Source organism: Monodon monoceros, unplaced genomic scaffold (assembly GCF_005190385.1).
Source record: "Monodon monoceros isolate NGI ecotype Baffin Bay Population unplaced genomic scaffold, NGI_Narwhal_1 Super_Scaffold_8, whole genome shotgun sequence".
Classification (NCBI taxonomy): Eukaryota; Metazoa; Chordata; class Mammalia; order Artiodactyla; family Monodontidae; genus Monodon; species Monodon monoceros.
The window spans coordinates 27,878,393-27,906,362 of NW_021703785.1; the positions used below are offsets into that span (position 1 = coordinate 27,878,393).

Sequence of the window (27,970 nt, forward strand, 5' to 3'; positions counted from 1 at the left end):
TTAAGTAGCAGGAAATTGACCCATGAGGGAAATGGCCTATCCAAGTTAATACAGATATTTATGGGTGCCTCTGGGAACTGTTGAGTGCTATGGAATAGGTGGAATGCTAAAAACAATTTATTTACATTGTACCAAATAACCAGTATATTCAGTAGTAACAACTACAACAACAAAAAAATCAACATCATCATGGTAAGTTTGCCTCTACGTAGACCAAACGGTCACTTGTTTTGGTAGAGCTCTGAATCAAGCTGAATAGGAAAATGTTCCAAACACTCATGATTTTCTATCATAGTAAACAAGTCAGAGAGTGCCCCAGCAGTGAGAACTGGACTGTCTCATCACTCCTATCTAATTATAGGAGTGATTGCAATCAAACAATTAAGGATGCATAGATTACTTCTTGAATAAATTTTTATTTCTTGGCCTTAGTAAAAGAAAAAAGGTTTTTAACAAATTCTATTTCCAAGATTACTAGATATATCTTTGTTTTGCTTTTTGGAAGGATACTCTCATAGTGGAGCGATTAATTATTTTTTATAGACATCTCTTCATTTGTAATAGAATTCAGGGCCTGGTATTCTGAGATTTAGGCAGTTGTGTCCAGGAAAAGTATGCCAATCATAGCACAATTAGTTAGCTGCAAAAAAAAAAAAATGAGATCTTACGAACTGTTTTAGGAATCTGTCATTCCTATGGTGCAAGTAATCCCAGACATGATGAGGCAGACTTGGTAAATCAGAAGCCCTTCTCTCTCCACTCTGTATTTATTCCATTTTTACAACAGCTTTTGGTTTAATTTAATACATTATTGTAGAAGAAAGGGTCCATTAAACAACTACAGAAAAGTGAGAATTACGTTCCTTTTAGGTTTTTTTTTAAATTAAGCATTCAACAGTAGAATCCTTTAAAAATGATATTCAAATGATTTTTAATTACTACAAAGGCATTGAGATGTTAATACACTTTATATAAAAGAGAGGGATACTATTTCATTCGTCTTTTCCTGCCACAAATTCCAACTCTAAGAAAATTATTTCTTTTGATCCAGTCTGATAGCATGTAATAAGAGAACAATAAAACATATGGCTCAATTACCACTGCTTCTCATCAAGCATGAATTAATGAATATCAAATTATTATTAATTGTTTTTTCTGGCTCCCTCTCCATAGGACAATGATTACACATTTCTGTATTTTAATAAGCATTAGTGTTTAACACTTTGTGGACCAGTGTCTAAGAGGAACAGATGCTTGAAATCATTATACAGAAGAATAACTCTACATTTATCAACATTTAGAAAATACATGATTATCTTTTAATCTCCCTAGTTTGTCAGTTTTTTACAACTGCCTTAAACTCCCTTAGAATTCCACCCTCTCTCAATGTTCCATATGCTTTCCTTTGAGAAGCAATTGCTATGTGCATATAAAGTAGTTTATAAGTGCAATGTCTCAATTTTAATAATAATAATAGTTCCTCACAAGATTACTGAATTTTCAATTCCTTAAGAAAAAGCTCTTTAAAAATCAAAGTTATAGATTGAGCAGTTAAAAAATTACTTTAAGCAGCATGGCACAGAATATAATAAATTATGATCATATAACTGACATATCAATGTCAGTGAGTAATATTTATAGACACTGTACAAGAAGATTCTGTATAACTGACAGTTCATTTATTTTTATAAGCCATCTGTAAATATAAAGTGCTATGTAATAGGAATAGATATAGCATGCGAAAGAACATGTCCTTGTAGTCCATAACTTTCATTATTTCTCATAGATCATTTATGAATCCAGATTTTAAAATGCATGCAAAGAAAACCTGACAAATTACGTAAACACCATGTCATATGATTTTACCCATTACCCATAAATGCAGGTCTTTCTGTTTTTAAAACACATTCTATAAAACTTGTATCAGTGATAAACTGAAGGATGATACCAAGGTTAAATTGTTCAGATATCCTATCTAGTTCAATAGGCCTAACAAACACAGATTCAGGTATGTTTCTAAAGAGCAAACAAAAACTTGCTTTAGAATCTGATAATTTTGGAGCAGAAAGCGACCTTAGAAATCATTTTGTCCATTGGCCCTCATGTTACAGATAATAGCACAGAAATCTGAAAGGTTTAAGTGATTTTCTGAGGTCCATACAACTTTATACGTTAACATCTTTCTGCCAAACTTTATCTTTCTGCCAAAATTTCTATCAACATTACTTTTGTACATAAATGAAACATATCTTGCTCCCATGACAGTTTTATCAAGACTTCAATAACGTCTGTAAATCCAAATTCTTAGGGAAACAAAGGTGAGAAGATGGTAAATTTGTCTATAATGGAAACCATGACACACAGCCTAATACTGAGCAGAGATGGACCTGGTGAAGGCTGGCAATGCTCACTGCCATCAGAAGCATGCTTCCTTTGACACTGGGTGCTAGAACCACTTGAATTTTTGATCTCTAAATCTAACCAGATACCAGATGGTTCCCTTTATGTATGTGACCTTAGTGGAGGCAATTAGGTTATTTATGCAATAGCAGAGTTGTTAATTCTATACCAGAGTCAATCTTTGGTGTAAAAGCTTTTCTAGATTATATGTTCTTACAATAAAAATTTTAACTCCTTAGTGAATGCTTTCATCTTGATTTTCATGTGCCAGAATTACTGAATCCACTTTGCTGAAAAATTTAAAGAAAATAAGTTAGATATACAAATTCATTACAAAAATAAGACTATAACTTAAGTTCTAAAAATAAATAATTACTCATCAAGGGGGTAGTGGTGGGTTAAGCATTTTACTTTCACCTCCTACTGCATTCATCACTGCGGCATGGCTTCTCGCCATACCATGAACACAAAGTACCAATGCCCTGTACTCATATTTATGACATGCCTGAGAGTCATGTCTTGACAACTTAAATATACTATAAAAATGCACACCGGGAAGAAAACACAAAGACTTCTGAGTGTTTTGGTAACCACATCTCCTAAACCGTATCATGGACTCCCGGGACTGAAAGTTTTAGAGCTGCACCATGCACATCAAGGCCCCTTGATGTAACAATGGATCCTGATAAGGCTGCTCGATTAGGAAAAAAAAAAGAAATATGAGAACTGGCTGGGGAAAGCAGAAAATAGAAGGCAAAGTATGAATATAATTAGCTTTGTTCTTGTCATTGATTCTGCAGCCTGATGGAACATGGCTTTCTGAATATTTTTCAGAGTATTTTCCAGATGTAGCCTCTCAGTACCTCATTAATATCACACATTTGTCTTTAAATTCCATATTTTGGATCCCGTGTAAAAATCGCAAATGCTCCTTTTTCATTCACCACCAGCAGGCAACTTGCCTTTCACACAGTGCCGTTGACCAGCTCCCCAATATCATCATGGTTATTCTACCTACTTACTATTGAAGCAAAAATTAAATGTTGATACTAGCTTTACAATGAAGTTTCATAGGATTTTATATTGCTAGCTTACTGTGCACTGTACGCATCTTTTAAATCAACTTTTACAGCTTTCACGCTAAGCTTATTGAAAATATGAGTTAAAAATGCAGACCCTTAATGTTTCTTCTCACAACATTTATGCTAATTAGGTATCCAAATTATAGTAAAGTTGGTCTTAAAGGTAAAAAAAAATACTCAAATGTTATATGCAATATAGAATTGTACACCATTAACTCTAAATTTTCCGTTTAAAAATAACATTAAAAGGCATTTAGTATAATAACCAAATTACGTTTAAAAAAAGTATATTCCAGTGCAAATGCAAAGGTCATTCACAGAAATGCACTTCAACTTCACCGATCAGTAGAGCAAAGAAAATCTGATTTTGTTTGGAAAAAATGGAAAATTTCCTAAAATAAATGACTTTTGCTTAGTTGTATCTATGTCTGGTCTGACATAAGAAGGAAATATAAATGTTGACTGATTTTTATACCATAAAGTGAAATGCCACCATGTTATCTGCAGCTGAATTTTTAATATAATTAAGAAAATACTTTTTAGTTTTGAGATCTTCCATCAATATTAAAAGTTCATTAATGTTAGTGATGGTTCCTTACAGAGCTTAACACTTACCTACAACTTGAGAGTAGCAAGATTCACAATGTATTTTCTGTTTATAAATCCAAACATTGTCACCGGCTTGTAGGTTTTCCAAAGGTTGTTTGCATATTTCACACTAAACAGAATGTATAAAGTTTACATTATATATGAAGTTTAGATTCTTGGCGTAACAGGATTAAAAAAAAAAAAAAAAAAACTTCTGGGGGTTTCACTGGTGGCGCAGTGGTTGAGAGTCTGCCTGCCGATGCAGGGCACACGGGTTCGTGCCCCGGTCCGGGAGGATCCCACATGCCGCAGAGCGGCTGGGCCCGTGAGTCATGGCCGCTGAGCCTGCACGTCCGGAGCCTGTGCTCCGCAAAGGGAGACGCCACAACAGTGAGAGGCCCGCGTACCGCAAAACAAAACAAAAAAACCAAACAAAACTTTTACTTTATTCAGTACCATCCTTCATAGCAACACTCAGATGAAGCCTCAAGAGAACCCAGAGGGAAAATAAGAGTATACTTACTTGTCTGTGATCCACACACCGAACTTTTCAAATAAATCCTCTCATAAACCTCTCTACTATGGAGATGTGCATTTCAGGGCATATATACCACTGAAGTCTCTACGTAACTCACAACAGAGTAGATATACATTTTCAGAAATTGGTTATGCCAAAGACAAGATCACCACTGGATATCGCAAACAAAAACACAAAGTGCATTTATTGTTTGCTTACTAAGGGAGAGCTATGCTGTCCGGGTATAGCGTCATTGAGCAAAACGAACTTCTGATCCTATGCAGGGTTTAGGGGGAAGTTTGTTTCAAGTTGTGTTGGTTAAAGAGGAAGGAAAGGGTTGACATCTGCCTTAGACCTGTGCTCACTGGAGCAAGTTCACTGCCAACTGGCTGACTTTCAAGTTCACTGACGCAAATTGTCATAGATCAGTTTGACATGTTTAAGCCAGTTCAGATGGTTCTCTATTATTATGGCTATAGAATAATCTGTCTTTTCCTAGGAGTGTGGGGACATTTTTATTCTCAGTAGTATTTTATAATTAAATTGAAAATGGAAATAAATCATCCAAAATATAATAAATGGAAATTATTCCTATTTACCAAAAGCAATAATCAGGAGAATTTTCTTCTTTTAAAAAACTTTCTGCATAATAATTTTAAATGAGGAGCTATAGACTAACTTTTGTTTCATTGAGTAAACTTAATAATTAAAAGGAAATTTTACTGTCATAATTAAATAATTATGAAATTTTCAGATTACATTTTATATAGAATTCTATATATGATGTCCTTTTGGATTTTGTTTGCTCAAAATGAGGCATCATATTTCTTCTTGCTTTGTGTCACTTTCTGAAGCTAATTTAAGGAGAAGCAATCAATTGTTAAAGTATTACATCTACTTAACTGAATTAGATAATTTGTATCAGTCATAGAATATCAGCACTAGAAGGGACCCATAGATTTAGGCTGTGGTTCTTAAACTGGCTGCCTGTTAGATCTATCTAAGGAGATTGTAAAAATACCAATGCCCAGCAGTCATCTCTAAGATTCTTGATGTAATTGGGGCTGGTCCCAAGCATTCTATTTTTCTCCTAATCTCCCCAGACAGTTATAATATGCATCCAGGGTTGGAAACCACTGGTCTAATCAGCTACTTCATTTTACAGATGAGGAAACTGAGGCTAAGCTAATTTAGATGATGTCCAAAGTCACATGGCCTCAATTAGTGTCAGTTAGAACTCCAGCTCAAGTCTTCAGGTTCCTAGTTAAGTGCTCACCCAGTTACACCAAAATCTATATTGTTCACCTACGGAATGTTTTTGTGAAAAGTAAAAGAAATAGCATATAAAAACACAAACTGTGACGTATTCTACTATGTACGCTTTATTATTTTACTAAGCCACATTTAATTAGAATTAATCATGCTCTCAAAAGCAGACTGAGTTTCAACTATTGTTAAGCCCATTGGTCCTGATTTCATAACGTAAGGAGATGCTAGCTTTCTTCTCAACAATTTGTTTGCCTTTTCAGATTTCATTATATATTTTATGTAATGCATGATTTATGAAAATGCTGCAAAAACTTTTCTAAAGAGAACAAGTGTTTATCTTTTTACAGATTTCAATCTGTAGGGTCAGAGTTATAAATGTGTCAATAATCAACTTTTAAGCCTAAAGCCAAGAGAGTAATTATAAACCTTGGAGGTTTAGGCTGTAGAACTCTGAGAAATGTTTAAATAGTGCATTATTAATGTGCATGACAGTGTTTCTGAAAGCTTTAACTTCATCGCATATATTTCATTAAATAATTATTTTTATTCCAATCATTATGCAATTTTATATTGCGTTAAATGCAATAAACATAGCCTTACCTTGAAGCAAGTGGAATGGCAGCAAATTTGTAATTCATTTAAAATCATCTTAGCTTCTGTGCCCAAGGGTTTTCGACAGTAAGTGCACATATCCATTTCAATGACAGACCTATAGAGATGTAAGCAATTAAAAATAAATTTGTCATGATGCAAAAGACAGATGTATTCCCCATAAAGTCGTATGGAAATGATATGTTAATTTTGTTGATACTGTAGTAAATTGTGTAAAAATCAAGGAAAGCTGAGGATTTACTTATCCTAGGATAGCAGGATAAATGATTGATTCTTCTAGTTATTTCAAAATGATATCAAAGAATTAACATGAAGGAAAGTCTCAGATTATTAATTCATTAGCAATCAAAAGTGCATCTGGGCAGGACAAAGATGTTCACAGTTTTCTAACTGAACTAGGTCATAAGTACCCCTTGAAGCTAGAAGAGGGTTTTGAATTATTAATGTACTTATATCATAGAAAATTTATGCTGCAGATTAATATAAAAATTTAACTCTCAAAACATTCAATAGGACAAAAATAGAAATCCATTCAAGAATGTGTTGGTGAATTCACAAATGATGGATAACCTAGATTCTAGGGTCTAGAGTCACTATAACGCTCCCTTATGCCACTTCTCTTGGTGTCATTGTAAGACTCAGAATATTGGGGGCCCTTTCATGACAAAAATTCTCCAATATGATATAATCTCACCACAAATTTGATGGGGAAAAAAGAGCTTTGCTATTTACTTTGGAAAAATAATGTTCAATAATAAATAAATGATCAGCAAGTCCAAAAGACCTTGGGTCACGCCAGAGTCTTAAGAAAGACCAATAACTACTTGATTCTTTTCCATTTGGAAGGTCTTAGGACAGTGTTAATTAGCACCTTGCAGAGTTTACTAGTCTCAGGGTGTTAGCAAACAAGCCTGAAATTTCCAAAGTAGGATACATACCGGGGTGGTGAAATAAAAACAGCTAATACTTGGGCTTCCCTGGTGGCACAGTGGTTGAGAGTCCGCCTGCCAATGCAGGGGACACGGGTTCGTGCCCCAGTCCGGGAAGATCCCACATGCCGTGGAGCGGCTGGGCCTGTGAGCCATGGCCGCTAAGCCTGTGCGTCCGGAGCCTGTGCTCCACAATGGGAGAGGCCACAACAGTGAGAGGCCCACGTACCACACACACACACACACACACACAAAAATAGCTAATACTTAATAGTGCTAATATACTTAATATGTGCAGTGCATTTTCCACGCACTTTGCTTATATGAACTCATTTATTCTTCATAACATCTCTGAGAAGCAGGTACTCTTATTTTTATCATTATTTTACAGAAGAGAAAGCTGAGGCACAGAAGGGTAAGTCATGCAGCCAGTGAGTGGCAGAGGCGGGATCTGAATGAAGGCAGAGCGGCCACAGAGCCCTATGCTACCTCTGGGCCTGCTTGTGAGATTGACTGGGCTCACTGGGTTAGAAAGAACTAGTCATGCCCAGAAACCACAATCGATCCTGTCATCGAGTGCAGGACTAGAAGCAGAGAGGAGGGAAAGTTGAGGGGAGGAGGGGGTAAGAGAGGAAAGGGATTGGAGTAGATAAAGCCTTGTTTCATTTTATACTCTCAGTCATTCTAGTAATCTCTTCTTCCCTTATGTACATAAATAAATATTTCCCTCTTTCAATGATCTCTCTAGGTACTTGCTTACATATTCCGGGCAAATAGTTTCCTATGCATTTTTCACATATATGCATACGTAGGTACCCACACACTTAAATTTCCCATGTTAGACTGTAAGCACTTCCAGAGTAAAAACTGCCACTCTCTAGCATTCTTCCATTCCAGAGACACTGAGACAGGAGCTGGGAATATAAAGAAGAGTGAGAGAGTCTCCTCCAATGAGAAGCCTTCTTTCCACTAGGGTAGCCAGGTGTGTGATTGGATGGTCACCACACATTTATGGATGTGTGAAAAGAGTTAGGAGAACACAGCCAGTGGAGCAGCTTATCCCTGGGGTGAAGCAGGAAAGGCTTGTCAGCATAAGTGCCATCTGAGTTAAAGCTTGAGGGTGAAGGAGCTCTCAAGGGGAGCCCAGTGAGGTGGGGAGGGGCGTGATGGAGGGGTTCCAAGCAGAGTGAACAGGATGTACCAAGGTGCCACACAATGAGGGTGGCTGCAGTGATTGAACATCAGTCAATATTCAGCAGGATCAGATTCTGAAGGCCCATAAATCATGTACAGAGGAATTTGGTATTTACCTTGTAAAGGGGCACTGGTCACGTTATGGGATTGATGTGCTTAGGTAAGAACTGTGGGGATGCAGCTAATTTCACACAATGATCAACAGAAAAAGTTTGCTGGACTAACCAGTTTTAACGGAGAATTGACTTTTGCTCTGATGACTAAAAAAATTTCAAGGATCACTTGAGGAACAGGAGGGAAATTCTTCACTTTGAGAGCAACACTTTAATGTAGAATGCTTTTCTTCCTTAACAATAAAAATATGAGCCCAGGGAAAGCTCTGGTGTTGGTGTTATCCTTATTAAGATCATACTTAGTCAGGAATTCTCTGGTGTTCCAGTGGCTAGGACTCCATGCTCTTACTGCCAGGGACCTGGGTTTGATCCCTGGTCAGGGAACAAAGCTGTGCCTTGTGACCAAAAAAAAAAACAAAGATCATACTTAGTCAAAGATCTTTTCAGAGCGTTATGAAAAACCTAGCTCTGGTGTTTTGGTTATCTAAGCAATACTTGTGGTGCTCCTATAGTCACATCAAAGAGGTGTGACTTAAAGGCAAGACACTAAGAAGAGCCTTGGTAATAGAAGATCTTAACAAAAGTGACAAAAAGAGGATGTAATTCTGATGCCTGGCCCACCTATGTTTCCCTTAGTAAATGGAACATAGGTTTGTTTATTCAGGAATAATTTATTGAGTATCTGTTAGGTGCCAAGGACTGCGTTACAAGCTGAGGCTGTGCATAAAAATAAGATATGGGGGCTTCCCTGGTGGCACAGTGGTTGAGAGTCCGCCTGCCAATGCAGGGGACACGGGTTCGTGCTCCGGTCCGGGAAGATCCCACATGCCACGGAGCGGCTGGGCCCGTGAGCCATGGCCGCTGAGCCTGCGCGTCCGGAGCCTGTGCTCCGCAACGGGAGAGGCCACAGCGGTGAGAGGCCCGCATACCGCAAAAAAAAAGATATGTCGTGACCCTCAGTGAGCCATATTTCCACCCCCTGCAATAAAGAAATACCTTCCATAGAACACCGGACATTTGCATTAAGCTGGTTTCCAGTGGTTGGACTGAAATGCTAATTATTTTTATTTCCTCCGCTGGAAGTCTGCAGGCCACAGTCTCAGGAGTGTCACCTATTTACCCGACTGAGCATAAAATGGTAAAAGAGAGTAATCAAGAGCAAAAGCCTGAGGTCAGTTTACCGGCACTAAATTGATGCTCACCCTAACCTCCTTCCTGGGCCTAGTGGGTCACAGCGGCACATCCACGCAGCTGTTTGTAAGGTGAGCTGGCTTTGGAAAACCGCAAGGAGGGAGGGCTGAGGGCACGGTCTAGGGATGCAATGAAGCCTGGATGCTAATAATGTGGCAGTACTGGGGACTCCTGGGATCACCAACAGCAGAGACACTTGCCTGGGAGGCAGCTGTAAGGCACAGAAAGCTCTACTGGAATAAAGTACATCAAAATCAAAGAACAACAGCCAGGAAGTCAAGGAGCAAATTCCTAGATGCAGAGGTTGCTGTTCTTTGTTCCACTCATACAATCACCAATATAACCGCTGTCAGGAATGTCATCTCCAAGTTCAATGGACTACAAGAATGTGTACATATATATTTCAGTGCTATATACATAATGAAGATATGTAAATATATATTATATATAAATACATATACACATACATAATAAAATGTATATTTATAAAGTATGTACACACATATATATTATCTATAATATATAAAAATACATATGTTTATATGTGTGTGTATATACTTTTATGTATGGAAATACAGACATACTCACCTATCTGAAGTCGAATAAATGGTTTGTATGTATTTTCCAGAGATACTCTCCTGATATCTATCCTTTGGTGATTTACTAGAAACAAACACATATGGACATGTGAGAATTGGACTATTCCCCTAATATTGAAGTATATACCTCTATGCAGGCAAGGAAGCACACACACACCCACTCACACAGCCTCATTATTATTATTCTTTGGGATGTTACAAGCCAGGACAATGTACTGACTCTTTTTTTTTTTTTAAATCTGGAGAAGTATTGATATGCAAGAAACCTCCAAGTTGACATAAGTTGACATATTCACCAAGATAAATAAAGAATGGGGCAAGGAGAGTGCAAGAACAAGTGTAAGCAGGAAAAGCAGTTATTGTTTTTCATGAAGTTTATACTTGCACCTCCCTTATTTTTACTAAAAGAAAGCTATCTGTAGCCTCACATAAAGAATATACACAAAGCACGAGCCAGTGCAGGCAAATATAGACAGACACCATTCACGTAGAGAAACACTCCTGAACTTTTAGAGAAAGCTTTGGAAGTTTTTATATTTGCTTGAAAACATCCAGGAATCATTTAGAATGAAAGCAAAAATATTGTAACTTTTAAAAGTCCTCTTTGTTCCCTTTCTGCTCCAGTTTGTAAACGTCACTTTCTCCTGGAGACAAATGAAGTTTGCAGTGCACTAACCAGCTGACTGTCCATAAATGCTTCCCCAGTACCTACACTACCTGGGAGCATATTAGGACCAGAAGCAATATGTTCCTATTATTTCATACAGTGAAGGATAACTCCATAGCCCTCACTTGGGATTTTTTAATGAGAAATCCTTCTCTCCCTCCAAACTGCCCATAGGCAGACTGCTGTTAGAAATAGAATCTACTTTACGGAACACATAGCCCACAATGCCAAATAAAAGTTTGCACATAATTATGCCTGATACATATAAAATTATTCCCATTTTATTGGTCAGAAAATTGAGACTTGAATTGAGACAGAAAACTGAAGTTAAGTAGTTTTGCTGAGGCCACATAGTCAGTAAATGACAAACTAAGATTCAATCCCAACTCTGTTTCTAGGGCCTCTGGTCTAATACACACTGCACTGTCGGTGTAGATTTTAGGGAGAATTGGATTAAGCAGCAAAATCAAAGTTGAGGTTGCATTTTACAAGGTAACTTACTTTGGGGTTTGAGGAATCCCTTTTGGGGGGAAGGTTGCTCAAATCGAACGCACCTCGAATTTCTGGGAGCCCCGCCCCCATACTCTGCTCTCTGGCCTCTTTGAAATGGGCGATGATTGACACACGCGTGCGTATATCCACATCTGAATGCCCCACCATTACCCTACACCACAATTAGGCCAATTCTTGTTTTTATACTCTGCAAAATCGAATGACTTGTGAATCCCTGACCTTGTTTGACATTCTCCTCAACATCCATCACATCAAGCAGCAGATTTTGTGGGCCAGAGCTTATTTACTAAAAGTTATACCCCTTATTTCAGATTAGAGGTAAACAACAGTCGATAGAACCATTTAATTAAAGTGTGACTCCAAATTAGCATAGCAATACTTGTGTAATTTTATAAAGCTTATTATGGGCGTGTATGTTTATGTGACAACTTTCAAATAACTATCCTATTATGTATACACGTGTTATATTAAAATACTCCTTAGTCCATTCAATGAAATTGTATGATTATTTGACAACTACTTAATAGTGGAAAGATTATAAAGAATTATATATTTATTTATATAAAGAACTTGATATACTCTTAAACGTTCTGCTATTTGAAAAAAGCAAGCATACCCTAAAATAATGGCATTCCTTCTTAAACACAGATTATTTCAAAATTATAAAATATATATAGCAAAATACTTCAAATAAATTTCCAGTACCTATTCTCCGCATACATCCTTGTGTACACAACAGTATCCTTTGGTCCTGCATGCCTGGTTTCAGCATTGGAGCTGCAATACAAACCATTTTACTTCATGTTTAAAGTTTGTTTACAGGATAATCAAATTAACAGGCAATTATCCAATCCAATGAAAACAATAATGCTCATATAGTCCTTCTAAACTATTACCTTTAAAATACGAATGTTAAAGTGGTATCAATCCATTTCTGCAAAATTTATTTATGTCTCCCATTTTGTCTTAACTTCTAGAAGTACCTTGGCCTACTTCCAGAATACTATTATGAAAATTGGTCACTCAATAAGTCTGTTGTAGAGCACGATGATTATTTTGAATATTCCTGTAACATGTTTTAGTGTCTATTTCTCTGATGTCCCATTCATATTTCCAAACCATTGCTTTCCCCACAAATCTCAAGCAAAAAGTGGACCTTAATTAACGATCATGATAACATCTGATTTAATGAAACCTTTAAATCTACTTAAAGAATGTCAATGCCAATGTCTCAATCATGCTTTTTTAAAAAAATATAGACTTTTTAAGGAAAAATCACAGTTTACACTCATTATTCATAATTGACAACTTACCAGTGACCAAGTTGTTTACTCAACACCTTTGTATAAGCCTGCTTAGCCACTGGTAAAATTTAAAATTTCTGCATTTCAAGGAAGGATCAGGTTGTATGTTTTCTTTAAAACACAGAAGGAGAAAAAAAAAAAAAACAGAAGGAGAATAGTCCTGTCAGTTGTTTTATAATTGACCACAGTACCTGAGCATCTTCTGTGCTTCATAAGAGTAGGCAGTGGTTCTAGAAGATGGGCTGATTAAAGCCTCAGTAGACCCACTAACTTGGCCATCTTGCCTGAGAAAGCAAATGCAAATATTTGGCACTTAAAATCAAGGCCACATAGAAGGTTTTTGTTTTATTAAAATTCTGTTCAATGAACTTTTAAAAATATACAGTGAACCTCTTTCTTGTTTGCCTGTTTTCTGCACAGATACACAAATAGAATACATGTACGACTTTACTCCTCCACAGAGACCACTATCTTACCTTAAGGAATCATCTACAGGCATGTGTCACATTATCTAACACTAAGACAGAATACTTTTTTACCAAGGGCAGGAACCATCTGAAATTGGTTCCAGTAATATTTTCACAGCAGCAGTGCCATCTTAGAAAGTTTTTCATGTACAACATATCTGACAGTTTATCAGTTTAATGAAAATTATCCAGGGGTTCCTCTGAGAAATTCCAGTTTCCATTTTGTTTTTAATGGAAAACAGTACTTTGAAGATTGCAAAAGAACTTTGACCTAGATTTCTGCTAATCTAAAAATGTCACTATGCTTAACAAAGTGCAGGCATATTTGCTTTTTCCTATGAGACAGAGGAAAATTTTAATGCAGGAGTAGTGAAAGCTTTAGCTCTTTTTCCTCCCCTGTGTTAGTAAACTCTGATATAGGAGAGACATAAAGACCAAGAGGAGGATTTAGATCTTGATCATAATTTATCATTCTTGACTGGCCTGTTCCTTCCATTTCCAGGTAGCTCTTAAAGAAGAAGAAAACATCTGTTCACATAGTATCAACTCTGGCATACGGAAAACCATCTTCTAGTTTTAAGACAGATATTTCACAAAACAGATGTTTTACAGCTGAGTTAAAATGACACTAAGTAATGAGAAAGTAGAATTAATATTATTAGAAGATTTTCTAATACAATCATTAGAATATGTCATTCCAGAAAAATGAAACTAGCTGTGAATTGTTTGGAAATATTCAAATCATATAGTATATAATACAAAACCCAATTTTAGCAAATAGTTTCAAAGGACAAAGGTTGTCAATGAGTGTGAAATGTGTCTGTATTGTCCTCAGAAAGATAAAATCAAATATCACCAATTTGCAAAATCTGCAGATAGGAAAGTGAAATAATTTGTAAACAGTTCTGATAAGGATTGAACTGTGTCCTGCCAAAATTCTTATGCTGAATTTGGTTTAATTGGTTTGGTGTATGGCTTGGGCATTTGCAGTCTTTTAAACCTCTCCAGTAAGTCTCACATACAAGTCAAGATTGAGAACCACTACCTTAGAGGCAGCCTGACATCTTACCCAAAAGAGCACTGGTTCTCAAAGTGTGGGCCCTGGATTAGCAGGTGAGTCTGATGTAAATAAAATGTGGGAACCAGTGCAATAGAGAACTCTCCACCAAACTATTCCTTAGATGCCTTGAATAATATTCCTAAAGAAGAACCTAAGACTGACAATGTTTTTTGCTTGATGGCTTTATTGTTAAGACATTACCCTTCATTGAAACAAATTGCTGAATTGTAACTTGCAATCAACGGTCACAATTTTGTTTCTTAATTAAATAACTCCATAAACTATAAAACCAAATATTGTGTTGGAACTTACAAAATTCCAAATGGAATTACACTTGAGAAAATGTTTTCTGCAGTGGAAGTTCACCTTGAAAATTTAACTATCTAGAACCTTCATACACTGCTAGTGAGGACATCAAATGGTACGGCTGATTTAAAACACAGTCTGGAAGTTCCTCAAATGGAGTTACTGTAGGATTCAACAATTTCACTCCCTAGGTATTTACCCAAGAGAAATAAACACACTCTCCACAAAAACTTATATATGAATGTTTATAGTGCCATTGTTCATAAGAGTGAATTACAAGCCAACAGTGGAGACAATCCAAATGCCCATCAATTGATAAATAGATAAACAAAATGTAGTACATTCACACAGTAGAATATCATTTGGCAATAAAAAGAAATGGAATACTGAGACATGCTACAACATGGGTGAACCTTGAAAACATTATTCTAAGTGAAAAAAGCCAGTCACAAAGGACCACATATTTTATGATTCCATTTATATGAAATGTCCGGAATAGGAAATTTAAAGAGCCAGAAAGTAGTTTAGTAGTCGTCCAGAGCTAAGGGGTTGGGGGAAAATGATGTGTGACTGCTACTGGGCATTGGGTTTCTTTTTGAGGTGATGAAAATGTTGTAAAAGTGATTGTAATGATGGTTGTACAACTCTGTGAATATACTAATCAGAAAGCATATATCTATGTGGACATCCAATTACTATACAAAGTGAATACATTCATAAAGTAAATAAAGTAAATCAAGTGTCAGTTTAACAGATTGGGCTATGACTCTTATTTAGATTTCCATTGTCCTATTTGACTTAACATTGGCAACTTGACTTTAAACAGCATAAAATAATTTCAACTGATAAATACCCATGTCACTGCAAACTTTATAAATCTCTTTTGCATGAAGACTAAAAGCTTAGTAAGAGTTTACCATTTTGAACTGTTGTATGTGATAGGGTTTACTTCTATAAAACTATCAAGGTTTTGAGCTCTTGTAAAAATTACAGGTTTTAAATGTATAAAAAGAAGTCTTATTGGTACCAAAGGGGATAGTGGAGTGGGGGGGGGCAGGAGATAAATTAGGACTTTGGGATTAACACATACACACTACTATATATAAAATAGATAATCAACAAGGACCTACTATATAGAACAGGGAAGTCTACTCAATATCCTGTAATATCTATAATGGAAAAGAATCTGAAAAAGAGTATATTATATATATATATATATATATATATATATATACACATATAACTGAGTCACTTTTCTGTACACTTGAAACTAACACAGCATTGTACAATAACTATACTTCAATAAAAATAAATAAAATTTAAAAATAGCAGAATTCTCCTGTGGAAAAATAGAGGACTTGAGGCCAGGATACCTGTCTAATTTACTAACTTTCTGCACCTGATCAAGTCTCTTACTCTCTGACCCTCAATTTTCTTTCTGTTAAATTTTTACCCATTTTGAGAGTCAAGTAAACTTTCTTTTCTGTAGCCAAAATTATATGGGTGCAAAATTGGGCCCAGAGATTTCTTTTTTCCACTTTTTTTTTCACGTGAGAACTTTTATTACAGTTGTTCTTTCAGGGCTGGGGCAGTATCTACATTTTCCATTTAGTTTGGAGACAGATCCTGTACAGGATTCGGATAGAACTGAAGAAGAATGAATAACATCTGAACACAGAACTCAGGGATGAGCAAATGATTTTGTAGTGGTAGTTAAGGCCTCCAGACATAGTAACTGACTGTGATGGTCACCATCCCGCTGGAGAGACGGGGTGCATTTGTGAATGTACGTGTGATTGTTGGGTTATGTTAGGAAAGAGGCACAGATGAAATTGCAGGAAAGTAAAGGAGAGTGTGTGCACATTACAGCCAGCCACGGTGTTTTCCATCCCACAGCCTCTTCTACACAGATGGCCACAACCACACCGCCTTGCTGAAGGAGGCCAGACCTTGGAAAGCTAGAGGAAGGTGAAGTTACGAGGAAGGAGAGGCAGCTAAAGTTCTTGGTTATCAAACAGCTACAGAGCAGAGAATAAGGAAGCCAATAGGTAGAGGGAAGAGCAGGAGAAAAATAGGCAGAAGCCAACAAAGAACTGACAATGACCAAGAACTAAGGTTAATGTCTGTCCTCTGGTCAAGAATGAACAACCTTCCAGTGCAGGCCTCCGTGAAGCCTGGCCATGCTACCATTCCTGTCCTTGAATTTCCATTTCTTCATTAATCTTTCCAATAAAACCTTGTTTCATGAGAAAGCCTAACTCAAACTGAAACACCTCTCAAGTCATATTCAGTGAAAAGTTCCTTAATTATACCTCCTCATTTACTTGTCATTTTTTAATCTGGATCATTTCCAAATAATATTTGAATGAGCTTGGTTAATTGTAAGCCCAATACTGTTCCCAAAATAGTGGATCCTACTGAAAATGTATCCTCCCTCGTTCTATCAGAGGCTTGCTTGGGATCACAAAAAGAGAAGGCAGAGGATGATTTGGGGAATTAAGGGAACAGAAAGAAACTACCTACCTCTTATATGCAAGAGCCTTTAAGAGATATGAAAAACAGACCAAACAGTGTACCAGCTCTTTTCCTACTTTTCTACTCTCTTCACTTCATATCAACAATATCATTTCTTTACATAAACATTTTTGTTTTTTTTTTTCTTTTAAACAGAAAAGGCAGCTGTATCTTAGGAAGGTTAAAAATAGAAACTTATTGCTTCTAGGGTCCTCCCATGTGTTGGGAGAAGAATTGCTAAACATGGAAGACTTTTAAAATTCTTTCCTAATTTAAACAATCTGTAACAACAATGAAGTATAGCTTCTATCCTAACCTTCGTTGTAAAAGAAACAAAGTACAACAGTTTTAAAGCTGGTATTCTCTGTGATGTAAAGAAATTCCAAAATTAGGTCCTGTTTTGCGGCTGTGATGAATTTGTGCGTTCTTTTAGCACTACGTATCCAAGGAAGAGATTCCCAGAGTGCTTTCTGCACCGCTGAAAACCTACCAAGCAACAGTAAGTAAAAATAAATCTTCACAGCCCATGTGCAGAGCACTGAATTTCCATGATGCCTTTTACAGTAAGCCATTGAACAGCAGGCCCTTAGTCAGAAATTCCAACAGAATTCAAATTTTGCTAACTTTTTTCCAAATCAGTTATTAAGCACCCTGTACATTGTTTTTCATATTCATATGGTGTTTACATTTAAATATCACAGTACAGTTCAACTTCTCAGAAAATCTTTCAAGGTTATATAATTTATGAAGGCTCATATGGAATTCATAAGAAAAATGTAAATTATAATAAGCCTTACCTTTCATTTTTACTCTTAGACATATTGGAATTTACTTCAATTGAATTTTCTAGGTCCTGGTCTCTATAGGAAAAAAAAATTTTATATATATATATATATATATGACGTAATTACATACAACTTTAGGAAATAAACATTAGAATAAAAAATTTTTAGATCAGTACAAAAATTTAAACATAGTCATTTGTGGTCTTTAAGAATATGGACATTGAAAATCTGACCGAACTATTTGTCCTATGCAACCCAAGTATGAGCATGGATTACGTTATGAGAGAGAAATAACTAATTTTTTGGAAGGTTTGAGAAATCTGGTCTGAAAAGAAACAACTGATTGATATTCACATTCGGCTAACTTTGAATGAATACTTACTTTGCATCACAAAGTACTAACTTGTGTATTTCCACGTGGGTTATCTCATTCAGATCTCACAAAATCTTGCAGGACAGCATATGGGGCTCAGAACGGCTAAGTGAATTTTCCAAGGTCAGTTGACTAATTTGTAAAAGAGTCAAGGCTTGAGCCACCTGCCCATCTGAAATCAACTCTTAAATATTTAATTAGAGCCTTCATTCCAGCTTTTTGCATGACAGAAATATGAGAAGTCAACCCCAAATTTGAATAAACAATTCATACTGTGGAGGATAAATGGGACAATTACATTCTTAAATCATGGGCTACAATAATGATTTGACACACCTTCATGAGATACAATGTTCTCTGGTATGTTATATACATATATTAATTATTTATGTATTTGCTATTACGCTGGTAGTTCTTAATTTTTTTCCATGAGTTTGGAAAAGCCTTGTCACCAATGCTATTGGTTAGCAGGATGGTTTAGGAGTCAGAGCAAGGCCATTTCTTCTCCTACTTTCTTGGGCAAGTTAGTCAACCTTTCTAAGCTTCCTTTTGTAAACTAGGATAATAATATCTAATTTCATAAGGTTGCAGTGAGAATAAATGAGTTAATGTAAATAAAATTTATAGGCACAATGACTACAGTTGTGACTGAACTGAGTAAGAATAAATAAGTGATAATTAACAGAAGTGTAGTGACACAGCACTAAGCACTATGGATTCCAGAATTCTGAGGGACTACAGTTTCATTTTTATTTCTGCCCTAACTTTTCACATCTTTAGAGTTAACTCCTGTTTTCATAAATCTCCCTTTTCCAGTCCTGAATAGCAGATTTCAAGTAAGGTTCTTTTACATAGAATCAGTGTAGGGACTCTGACTCACAAAATTAATATTGATAAGGATGAATAATAACATAAAAGTCCTCATATTTATGTGGGATGAGATTTAATAGTCCTTTTATATAACATCCAAGCCATCAATAAGTGATAAATATGCTAATTAAGCAGCATTCCATAGCTACACTTAAACCTCACATTTAAAATACTAGCTGCGGGCCTGGGAGATCAGGAGGCAGGCAGGAGGGGCCCTCCAGGAGGAGCGGGAGAGGAGTGGAGGTTCATTGCCACACCCACTCAGTCCTGGGGAGGCTGCTGAGCTCTAGGCCATCCCCTGCCCTCCAAAGCCCCCTCCAGGCTGCGTGGGTCTTTGGGGGCATAGGACGGAGGCTGGGGAGATCAAGAGAGGCAGGAGGGAGGGGCCCTCCGAGGCTGGAGGAGGAGGAGGGGAGAGGAGGGCATTTGCCCCTCCTACTCAAGCCCAGGAAGCCTCCTGGGCTCCCAGGTGAGGCCCCCTGCCATCTGAGACCAGGGGTGGGGGGCACGCCTGGGCCCCTTCTGTTCCTTGAGCCTAAGCCTCACCCACCACAGCCCCCAGGGCCTTTTCCAGCCCTGTGGGTCCTGAGCATTGGCCCTGCCCACCATCCAAACCTTGCCCTTGCTTAGGCCCTGCCCTCCATAGCCAAGGCCTTTTTTTTTTTTTTCTTTTCCCTCCTCCTCTTTTTTACTATTGTGGTACTGATGTACCTTCTGGTTGTTGATTCAACTATCTTTTTATTTTATATTCTCCTAACATATCTGTTAGTTTCCTAGTCTAATGTTATTTTTTACTCTGTTTTTTTCTTTATTTTTTGCTGCCCCAGGTGGCTTGTGGGGTCTTGGTTCACAAGCCCGGGGCCAAAGCTCCTGCAGTGGGAGCTCTGAGTCCAAACCACTGGACTAACAGAGAAAGACCCTGGGGAATATTCATTGGAGTGAGGTCTCACGGAGTTCCGCATCTCAGCACCAAGACCCAGCTCTACCCAACAGCCTACAAACTCCAGTGTTGGAAGCCTCAGGCTAAATAACCAGTAAGACAGGAACACAATCCTACTCAAAAAAAAAAAAAAAAAATAGAAAAAAGAGACAGTAAAAAAATATGCCACAGATGAAAGAACAAGGTATAAACCTACAAGACCAAATAAATGAAGAGGAAATAGGCAATCTACCTGAAAAAGAATTCAGAGTAATGATATTAAAGATGATCCAGAATCTCAGAAATAGAATGGAGGCATGGATTGAGAAAATATGAGAAATGTTTAACAAAGACCTAGAGAACTAAAGAACAAACAAACAGAGATGAACAACACAATAACTGCAATGAAAAATACACTAGAAGGAATCAATAACAGAATAACTGAGGCAGAAGAATGAATAAGTGAGCTGGAAGACAAAATGGTGGAAATAACTGCTGAGAAGCAGAATACAGAAAAAAGAATGAAAAGAATTGAAGACAATCTCAGAGACCTCTGGGACAACACTAAATGCACCAACATTCAAATTATAGGGGTCCCAGAAGAAGAAGAGAAAAAGAAAGGGTATGAGAAAATATTTGAAGAGATTAGAATTGAAAACTTCCCTAGCATGGGAAAGGAAATAGTCACCCAAGTCAGGAAGCACAGAGAGTCCCAGACAGGATAAACCCTAGGAAAAACACACCAAGACACATATTAATCAAACTAACAAAAATTAAATTCAAAGAAAAATATTAAAAGCAGCAAGGGAAAAGCAACAAATAACATACAAAGGAATCCCCATAAAGTTATCAGCTGATTTTTCAGCAGAAACTCTGCAGGCCAGAAGGGAGTGGCAGGATATACTTAAAGTGATGAAAGAGCAAAACCTACAACCAAGATTACTCTACCCAGCAAGGATCACATTCAGATTCGATGGAGAAATCAAAAGCTTTTCAGACAAGCAAAGGCTAAGAGAATTCAGCACCACCAGACAAGCTTTACAACAAATGCTAAAGGAACTTCTCTAGGTGGGAAACACAGCAGAAGAAAAAGACCCACAAAAACAAACTCAAAACAATTAAGAAAATGGTAATAGGAACATACATATTGATAATAACCTTGAATGTAAATGGATTAAATGCCCCAACCAAAGGAGAGAGACTGGCTGAATGGATACAAAAACAAGACCCATATATATGCTGTCTATAATAGACCCACTTCAGACCTAGGGACACATACAGACTGAAAGTGAGGGGATGGAAAAAGATATTCCATGCAAATGGAAATCAAAAGAAAACTGGAGTAGCAATACTCGTATCAGATAAAATAGACTTTAAGATAAAGGCTGTTACAAGAGATAAGGAGGGACACTACATAATGATCAACGGATCAATCCAAGAAGAAGATATAACAATTATAAATGTTTATGAACACAAAATAGGAGCACCTCAATACACAAGGCAAATTCTAACAACCATGAAAGGAGGAATCAACAGTAACACAATAATAGTAGGGGACTTTAACACTCCACTTACGCCAATGGACAGATCATCCAAACAGAAAATAAATAAGGAAACACAAGCTTTAAATGACACAATAGACCAGATGGACCTAATTGATATTTATAGAACATTCCACCCAAAAGTGGCAGATTACACTTTCTCTCAGTTGCTGATGGAACATTCTCCAGGATAGATCACATCTTGGGTCACAAATCAAGCCTTAGAAAACTTAAGAAAACTGAAATCGTATCAAGCATCTTTTCTGACCACAATGCTTTGAGACTGGAAATCAATTACAGGAAAAAAACTGTAAATAACACAAATACATGGAGGCTAAACAGTGTGTTACTAAATAACCAAGAGATCACTGAAGAAATCAAAGAAGAAGTAAAATAATACATAGAAACAAATGACAACAAAAACACAATGACCCAAAACCTATGGGACACAGCAAAAGCAGTTCTAAGAGGGAAGTTTATAACAATACAATCTCACCTCAAGAAACAAGAAAAACCTCATAAACAATGTAAGCCTACACTTAAAAGAGAAAGAAGAACAAAGAAAACCCAAAGTCAGTACAAGGAAAGAAATCATAAAGATCAGAGCAGAAATAAATGAAATAGAAATGAAGAAAACAATAGCAAAGATCAAAAAAACTAAAAGCTGGTTCTTTGAGAAGATTAACAAAATTGATAAACCCTTAGCCAGACTCAACAAGAAAAATAGGGAGAAGACTCAGATCAACAGAATTAGAAATGAAATAGAAGTATCAACTGACACTGCAGAAATACAAAGGATCATGAGAGATTACTACAAACAACTATATGCCAATAAAATGGACAACCTGGAAGAAATGGACAAATTCTTGGAAAGGTACAATTTTCCAGGACTGAACCAGCAAGAATTAGAAAATATAAACAGACCTATCACAAGTAATGAAATTGAAACCATAATTAAAAATCTTACAACAAACAAAAGTTCAGGACCAGATGGCTTCACAGGTGAATTCTATCAAACATTTAGAGAAGAGCTAACACCCATCCGTCTCAAACTCTTCCAAAAAACTGCAGAGGGAGAAACACTCCCAAATTCATTCTACAAAGCCACAATCACCCTGATACCAAAACCAGAAAAAGATATCACAAAAAAGGAAAATTATACACCAATATCACTGATGAACATAGATGCAAAAATCCTGAACAAAATACTAGCAAACAGAATCCAATAGCACATTAAAAGGATCATACACCATGATCAAGTGGGATTTATCCCAGGGATGCAAGGATTCTTCAGTATACGCAAATCCGTCAATGTGATACACCACATTTACAAATTAAGGAATAAAAACCAAATGATCATCTCAATAGATGCAGAAAAAGCTTTTGACAAAATTCAACACCGATTTATGATAAAAGCTCTCCAGAAAATGGGTATAGAGGGAACTTACCTAAACATAATAAAGGCCGTATATGACAAAGCCACAGCAAGCATCATACTCAATGGTGAAAAACTGAAAGCATTTCCATAAGATCAGGAACAAGACAAGGATGCCCATTCTTGCCACTTTTACTCAACATAGTTTTGGAAGTCCTAGCCACAGCAATCAGAGAGGAAAAAGAAATAAAAGGAATACAAATTGGAAAAGAAGAAGTAAAATTGTCACTGTTTGTTGATGGTATGATACCATACGTAGAAAATCCTAAAGATGCCACCAAAAAACTACTAGAACTAATCAATGAATTCGGTAAGGTTGCAGGATACAAAATTAATGCACAGACATCTCAGGCATTCCTATACACCAACAACGAAAAATCAGAAAGAGAATTTAAGGAAACACTCCCATTTACCATTGCAAGAAAAAGAATAAAATACCTAGGAATAAACCTGCCTAAGGAGACAAAAGACCTGTATGCAGAAAACTATAAGACACTGATGAAAGAAATTAAAGATGATACAAACAGATGGAGAGATATACCATGTTCTTAGATTGGAAGAATCAACAATGAGAAAATGACTATACTACCCAAAGCAATCTACAGATTCAATGCAATCCCTATGAAATGACCAATGGCATTCTTCACAGAACTAGAACAAAACATTTCACAATTTGTATGGAAACACAAAAGACCCTGAATAGCCAAAGCAATCTTGAGAAAGAAAAGCAGAGTTGGAGGAATCAGGGTCCCCGACTTCAAACTATACCACAAACCTACAGTAATCAAGACAATATGGTACTGGCACAAAAACAGAAATATAGATCAATGGAACAGGATAGAAAGCCCAGAGATAAACCCACACACATATGGTCACCTACTTTATGACAAAGGAGGCACGAATATACGATGGAGAAAAGACAGCATCTTCAATAGTGGTGTTGGGAAAACAGGACAGCTACATGTAAAAGAATGAAATTAGAACACTACCTAACACCATATACAAAAATAAACTCCAAATGGATTAAAGACTTAAATGTAAGACCAGACACTATAAAAATCTTAGAGGAAAACATAGGAAAAACACCCTTTGACATAAACCACAGCAAGATCTTTTTTGACCCACCTCCTAGAGTAATGGAAATAAAAACAAAAATAAACAAATGGAACTTAATTAAACTTAAAAGCTTTTGCACAGCAAAGGAAACCATAAACAAGACAAAAATACAACCCACAGAATGGGAGAAAATATGAGCAAATGAAACAACAGAAAAAGAATTAGTCTCTAAAATATACAAACAGCTCATGGAGCTCATTATCAAAAACCCAAATAATCCAGTTAAAAAACGGCAGAAGACCTAAATACACATTTCACCAGGAAGACATACAGATGGCCAAGAGGCATATGAAAAGATGCTCAACATCACTAATTATTAGAGAAATGCAAATCAAAAGTACAATGAGGTATCACCTCTACCTGTCAGAATGGCCATTATCAAAAAATCTAGAAACAGTAAATGCTGGAGAGGGTGTGGAGAAAAGGCAACTCTTCTGCACTGTTGGTGGGAATGTAAATTGATACAACCACTATGGAAAACAGTATGGAGGTTCCTTAAAAAACTAAAAATAGAACTACCATATGACCCAGCAATCCCACTACTAGGCATATACCTTGAGAAAACCACAATTCAAAAAGAGTCATGTACCACAGTATTCATTGCAGCACTATTTTCAATAGCCAAGACATGGAAGCAACCTAAGTGTCCATCAACAGATGAACGGGTAAAGAAGATGTGGCTCATATATACATTGGAATATTACTCAGCCATAAAAAGAAACGAAATTGAGTTATTTGTAGTGAGGTTGGTGGACCTAGAGTCTGTCATACAGAGTGAAGTAAGTCAGAAAGAGAAAAACAGATACTGTATGCTAACCCATATATATGGAATCTAAAAAAAAAAAAAATTGGTGTCGATGAACCTAGTTGCAGGGCAGGAATAAAGAGGTAGACATAGAGAATGGACTTGAGGACATTGGGTGGGACGGTGAAGCTGGGGCAAAGTGAGAGTAACATCAACATATATATACTACCGAATGTAAAATAGTTGGCTGGTGGGAAGCAGCAGCATAGCACAGGGAGATCAGCTCGGTGCTTTGTGTCCATCTATAGGGGTGGGATAGGGAAGATGGAAGGAGGCTCAAGAGGGAGGGGATATGGGGACACGTGTATGCATATGGTTGATTCGCTTTGTTGTGCAACAGAAACTAACATAGTATTGTGAAGCAGCTGTACTCCAATAAAGATCTATTAAAAACAAAACAAAATAAAATAAAATACTAGCTGCACATCTTTTAAAATGTAGAAATTAGTTAAATTATTTTTTAATGTGAGTTATAGTAGAAAATATGCCCATTAATATATGTAAAAAGTACAGGATTTCCGAAGTAGCTCAGAAGTATCAAAATCATTTGATTCTGCAGTCTGAATGATGTAAAATTCAAAACTGACTTCTTCAACAGAACTACTAGAACTGTGTGAGGAGACCTCCCAGATCGCATCTTTCAAATCTAGAAATAGAGACAGCAGGCTTTGCGTTCACCTAACCCGTGATGGTCCTTCCCTATTACTAGAGTCACCTTCTTGACCTCAGGGGTTACCATACTATCTTAATAGCCTGAGCATTAAATGATCCTCCCCTTAACATTTTAAAATACAATAGTACTTTACCAAATACTTGGGGATAATGGAATAAAAATTAAGTGGATTATCATGATATTCCATAATCCAGTTTCCCAGGAATGCCAAACAGGGACGGTTGGCAATGGCAAACAGTGAGAGATCACCAGGAAATGTGAATTTTGGGGAATTAGAATTCTGTCCCAGGAAGTGATTCTCCCTCCAAAGCTAACCTTGGATGAACTGAGTGACATTTCTTAAGGAAGCTGGTGCTTTTCATTATGACTTGAGAGTAAAATCACATTACCATGCCTAACATGGCCTTGCACACAGTAGCTGCTCCAAAAATACTTGTGGCATTAAATTAATTTAAATTCTCTTTTTTCCCCTTCTCTGGTAGAAATCTACGCTACCTTACCCAGCTCTGGCAAAAGATCTGAAAGGGACCCCAAGGGAAAGATATTAGACCCTGAACCTTTATGGCAGTCAGCTTCGGCCACATCTAGGTACAGAGTGTGCACAATAACCTCTTAGAAAAAGTTCAGAAGAGACGGTGATGGACATTTCACCTCCATTTGCGTCAATCACCTAGAACCTGCCTTATTTCACCCCTGAATTGCACATATTTCTTTCCTTTTTTTCACACAGCTCCCAACCAGGGCTTTGTTTCCTTATTTTGGGACATTTCCTTAGGGGTTGAATTTTGCCCTCCCACCAAATTTCTATGTTGAAGTCCTAATGCCAGAAAGAATCGAGTTCAAATGAGGTCATTAGGGTGGGCCCTAATCCAATATGATTGGTAGCTTTATAAGAAGAGGAAATTTAGGCTCAGATACACACACAGATGGATAACAATGTGAAGACAGAGGGTAAAGACAGCCCTCTACCAGCCAAAGAGAAAGTCCTGGAATAGATCCTTCCCTCTGGACCTTCAGAAGGAGCCAACCCTACCGACATACTGATCTTGGATTTCTAGCTTCCAGACGGTGAGAAAATTAATTTCTTTTTTAAGCCACCCAGGCTGTGGTTCTTGTTATGGCAGCCCTAGCAACCAAATACACATCTGCTTCTGCCCTCATGACATGGTTGTTTAGTTTCTCAGCCTGATGCTGGATGCCCTCACCTGCTCTGACACCTTCCACTCCTGGCTGCTGCAGATACTGCACCTTTGATCTGCCTATACCACCCCACCTCCTCACGCCCAGTACCCAAGTCTTTTGGACCCTAGCTATTGTGAGGGAGAGCGGAAATGGATTTAGATCTAAGCAGGGAGGAGAAACCAGAATCCTGCAAATCCAACCACTGTAGGTAGATAACTCAAAATTGGAATGTATGCTTGCCTTCAAAGAAGCACACTCCCAAAGGGATATAATTGTGAATCATTGAGTAAACCATGTTATTAGGGGGTTCATAGAATTTTTGCTGTTTTATTAAACAGTGCCACATATCAAGTCTGGTAGAATGGATTATAAGATTTTATTCTGAATATTTTATACTAATATTTAAAGCAAAATTAAAAGTTCCAGATCATGAAAAGTACAAAATGTGGATTTACTCTGGTTGTTCACCCTGATTGATGTCATCAGCTAGATTTGGAGATCCAATAAAAGAAGTTCAGATTGCCCATAAACTTCCCAAGTTGAAGAATGTAAAAATAAATTTTTATTCTTTAATTAAGACTACATCTATCTTATCGTGTCTTTTACACTGTGGTAGAAGATGAAGAGCTGTGAGTCAAAGTGTGAAAAATAGATTTTTATAGAAGCCCAGCCAAATGCTGCAGGGTCAAACAAAGGCTTGATTCCAAACCTTTTCTGTGGCAGTTCAGTGGAAGACCTTATAATTTTGTGATTTTATGAGCAGTTGGAATTAACTTCAAGAAAAACCACCAGTTCTCTGTGGATACAGAGAGAAATGCTAAAAAGAAATTTTGTTAACCATAGCAACTGAAAATGCTTTTCTTTACACAGACTACACAATGTTTGGGAGAAGATACGAGTTATCTGTTATGTAGAGTCATAGCACACATTTTGAATATGAGCATTT

The 27,970-nt window shown here is 37.0% G+C and overlaps 1 protein-coding gene across 12 annotated transcripts in view; it reads right to left on the reverse strand.

Annotated features, from left to right (window-relative positions):
- Positions 1-320: 320 nt before the first annotated feature.
- SCEL (sciellin) overlaps positions 321-27,970 on the reverse strand; it is a 254,474-nt gene continuing 226,824 nt past the window's right edge. For 11 of the 12 annotated variants that reach the window (XM_029210129.1, XM_029210127.1, XM_029210126.1 and 8 more), the window contains 8 exons: positions 18,123-18,185; positions 13,170-13,262; positions 12,380-12,451; positions 10,484-10,558; positions 6,457-6,565; positions 4,098-4,200; positions 2,618-2,690; positions 321-640 (listed from right to left, as the gene is read on the reverse strand). In XM_029210129.1, coding sequence (XP_029065962.1) covers positions 2,674-2,690; positions 4,098-4,200; positions 6,457-6,565; positions 10,484-10,558; positions 12,380-12,451; positions 13,170-13,262; positions 18,123-18,185 — 532 coding nt within the window. In that variant the 3' untranslated portion in view covers positions 321-640; positions 2,618-2,673. Of the gene's footprint in view, positions 641-2,617; positions 2,691-3,982; positions 4,201-6,456; positions 6,566-10,483; positions 10,559-12,379; positions 12,452-13,169; positions 13,263-18,122; positions 18,186-27,970 lie in introns of those variants that run through there. The other variant, XM_029210119.1, reaches the window with a different exon arrangement.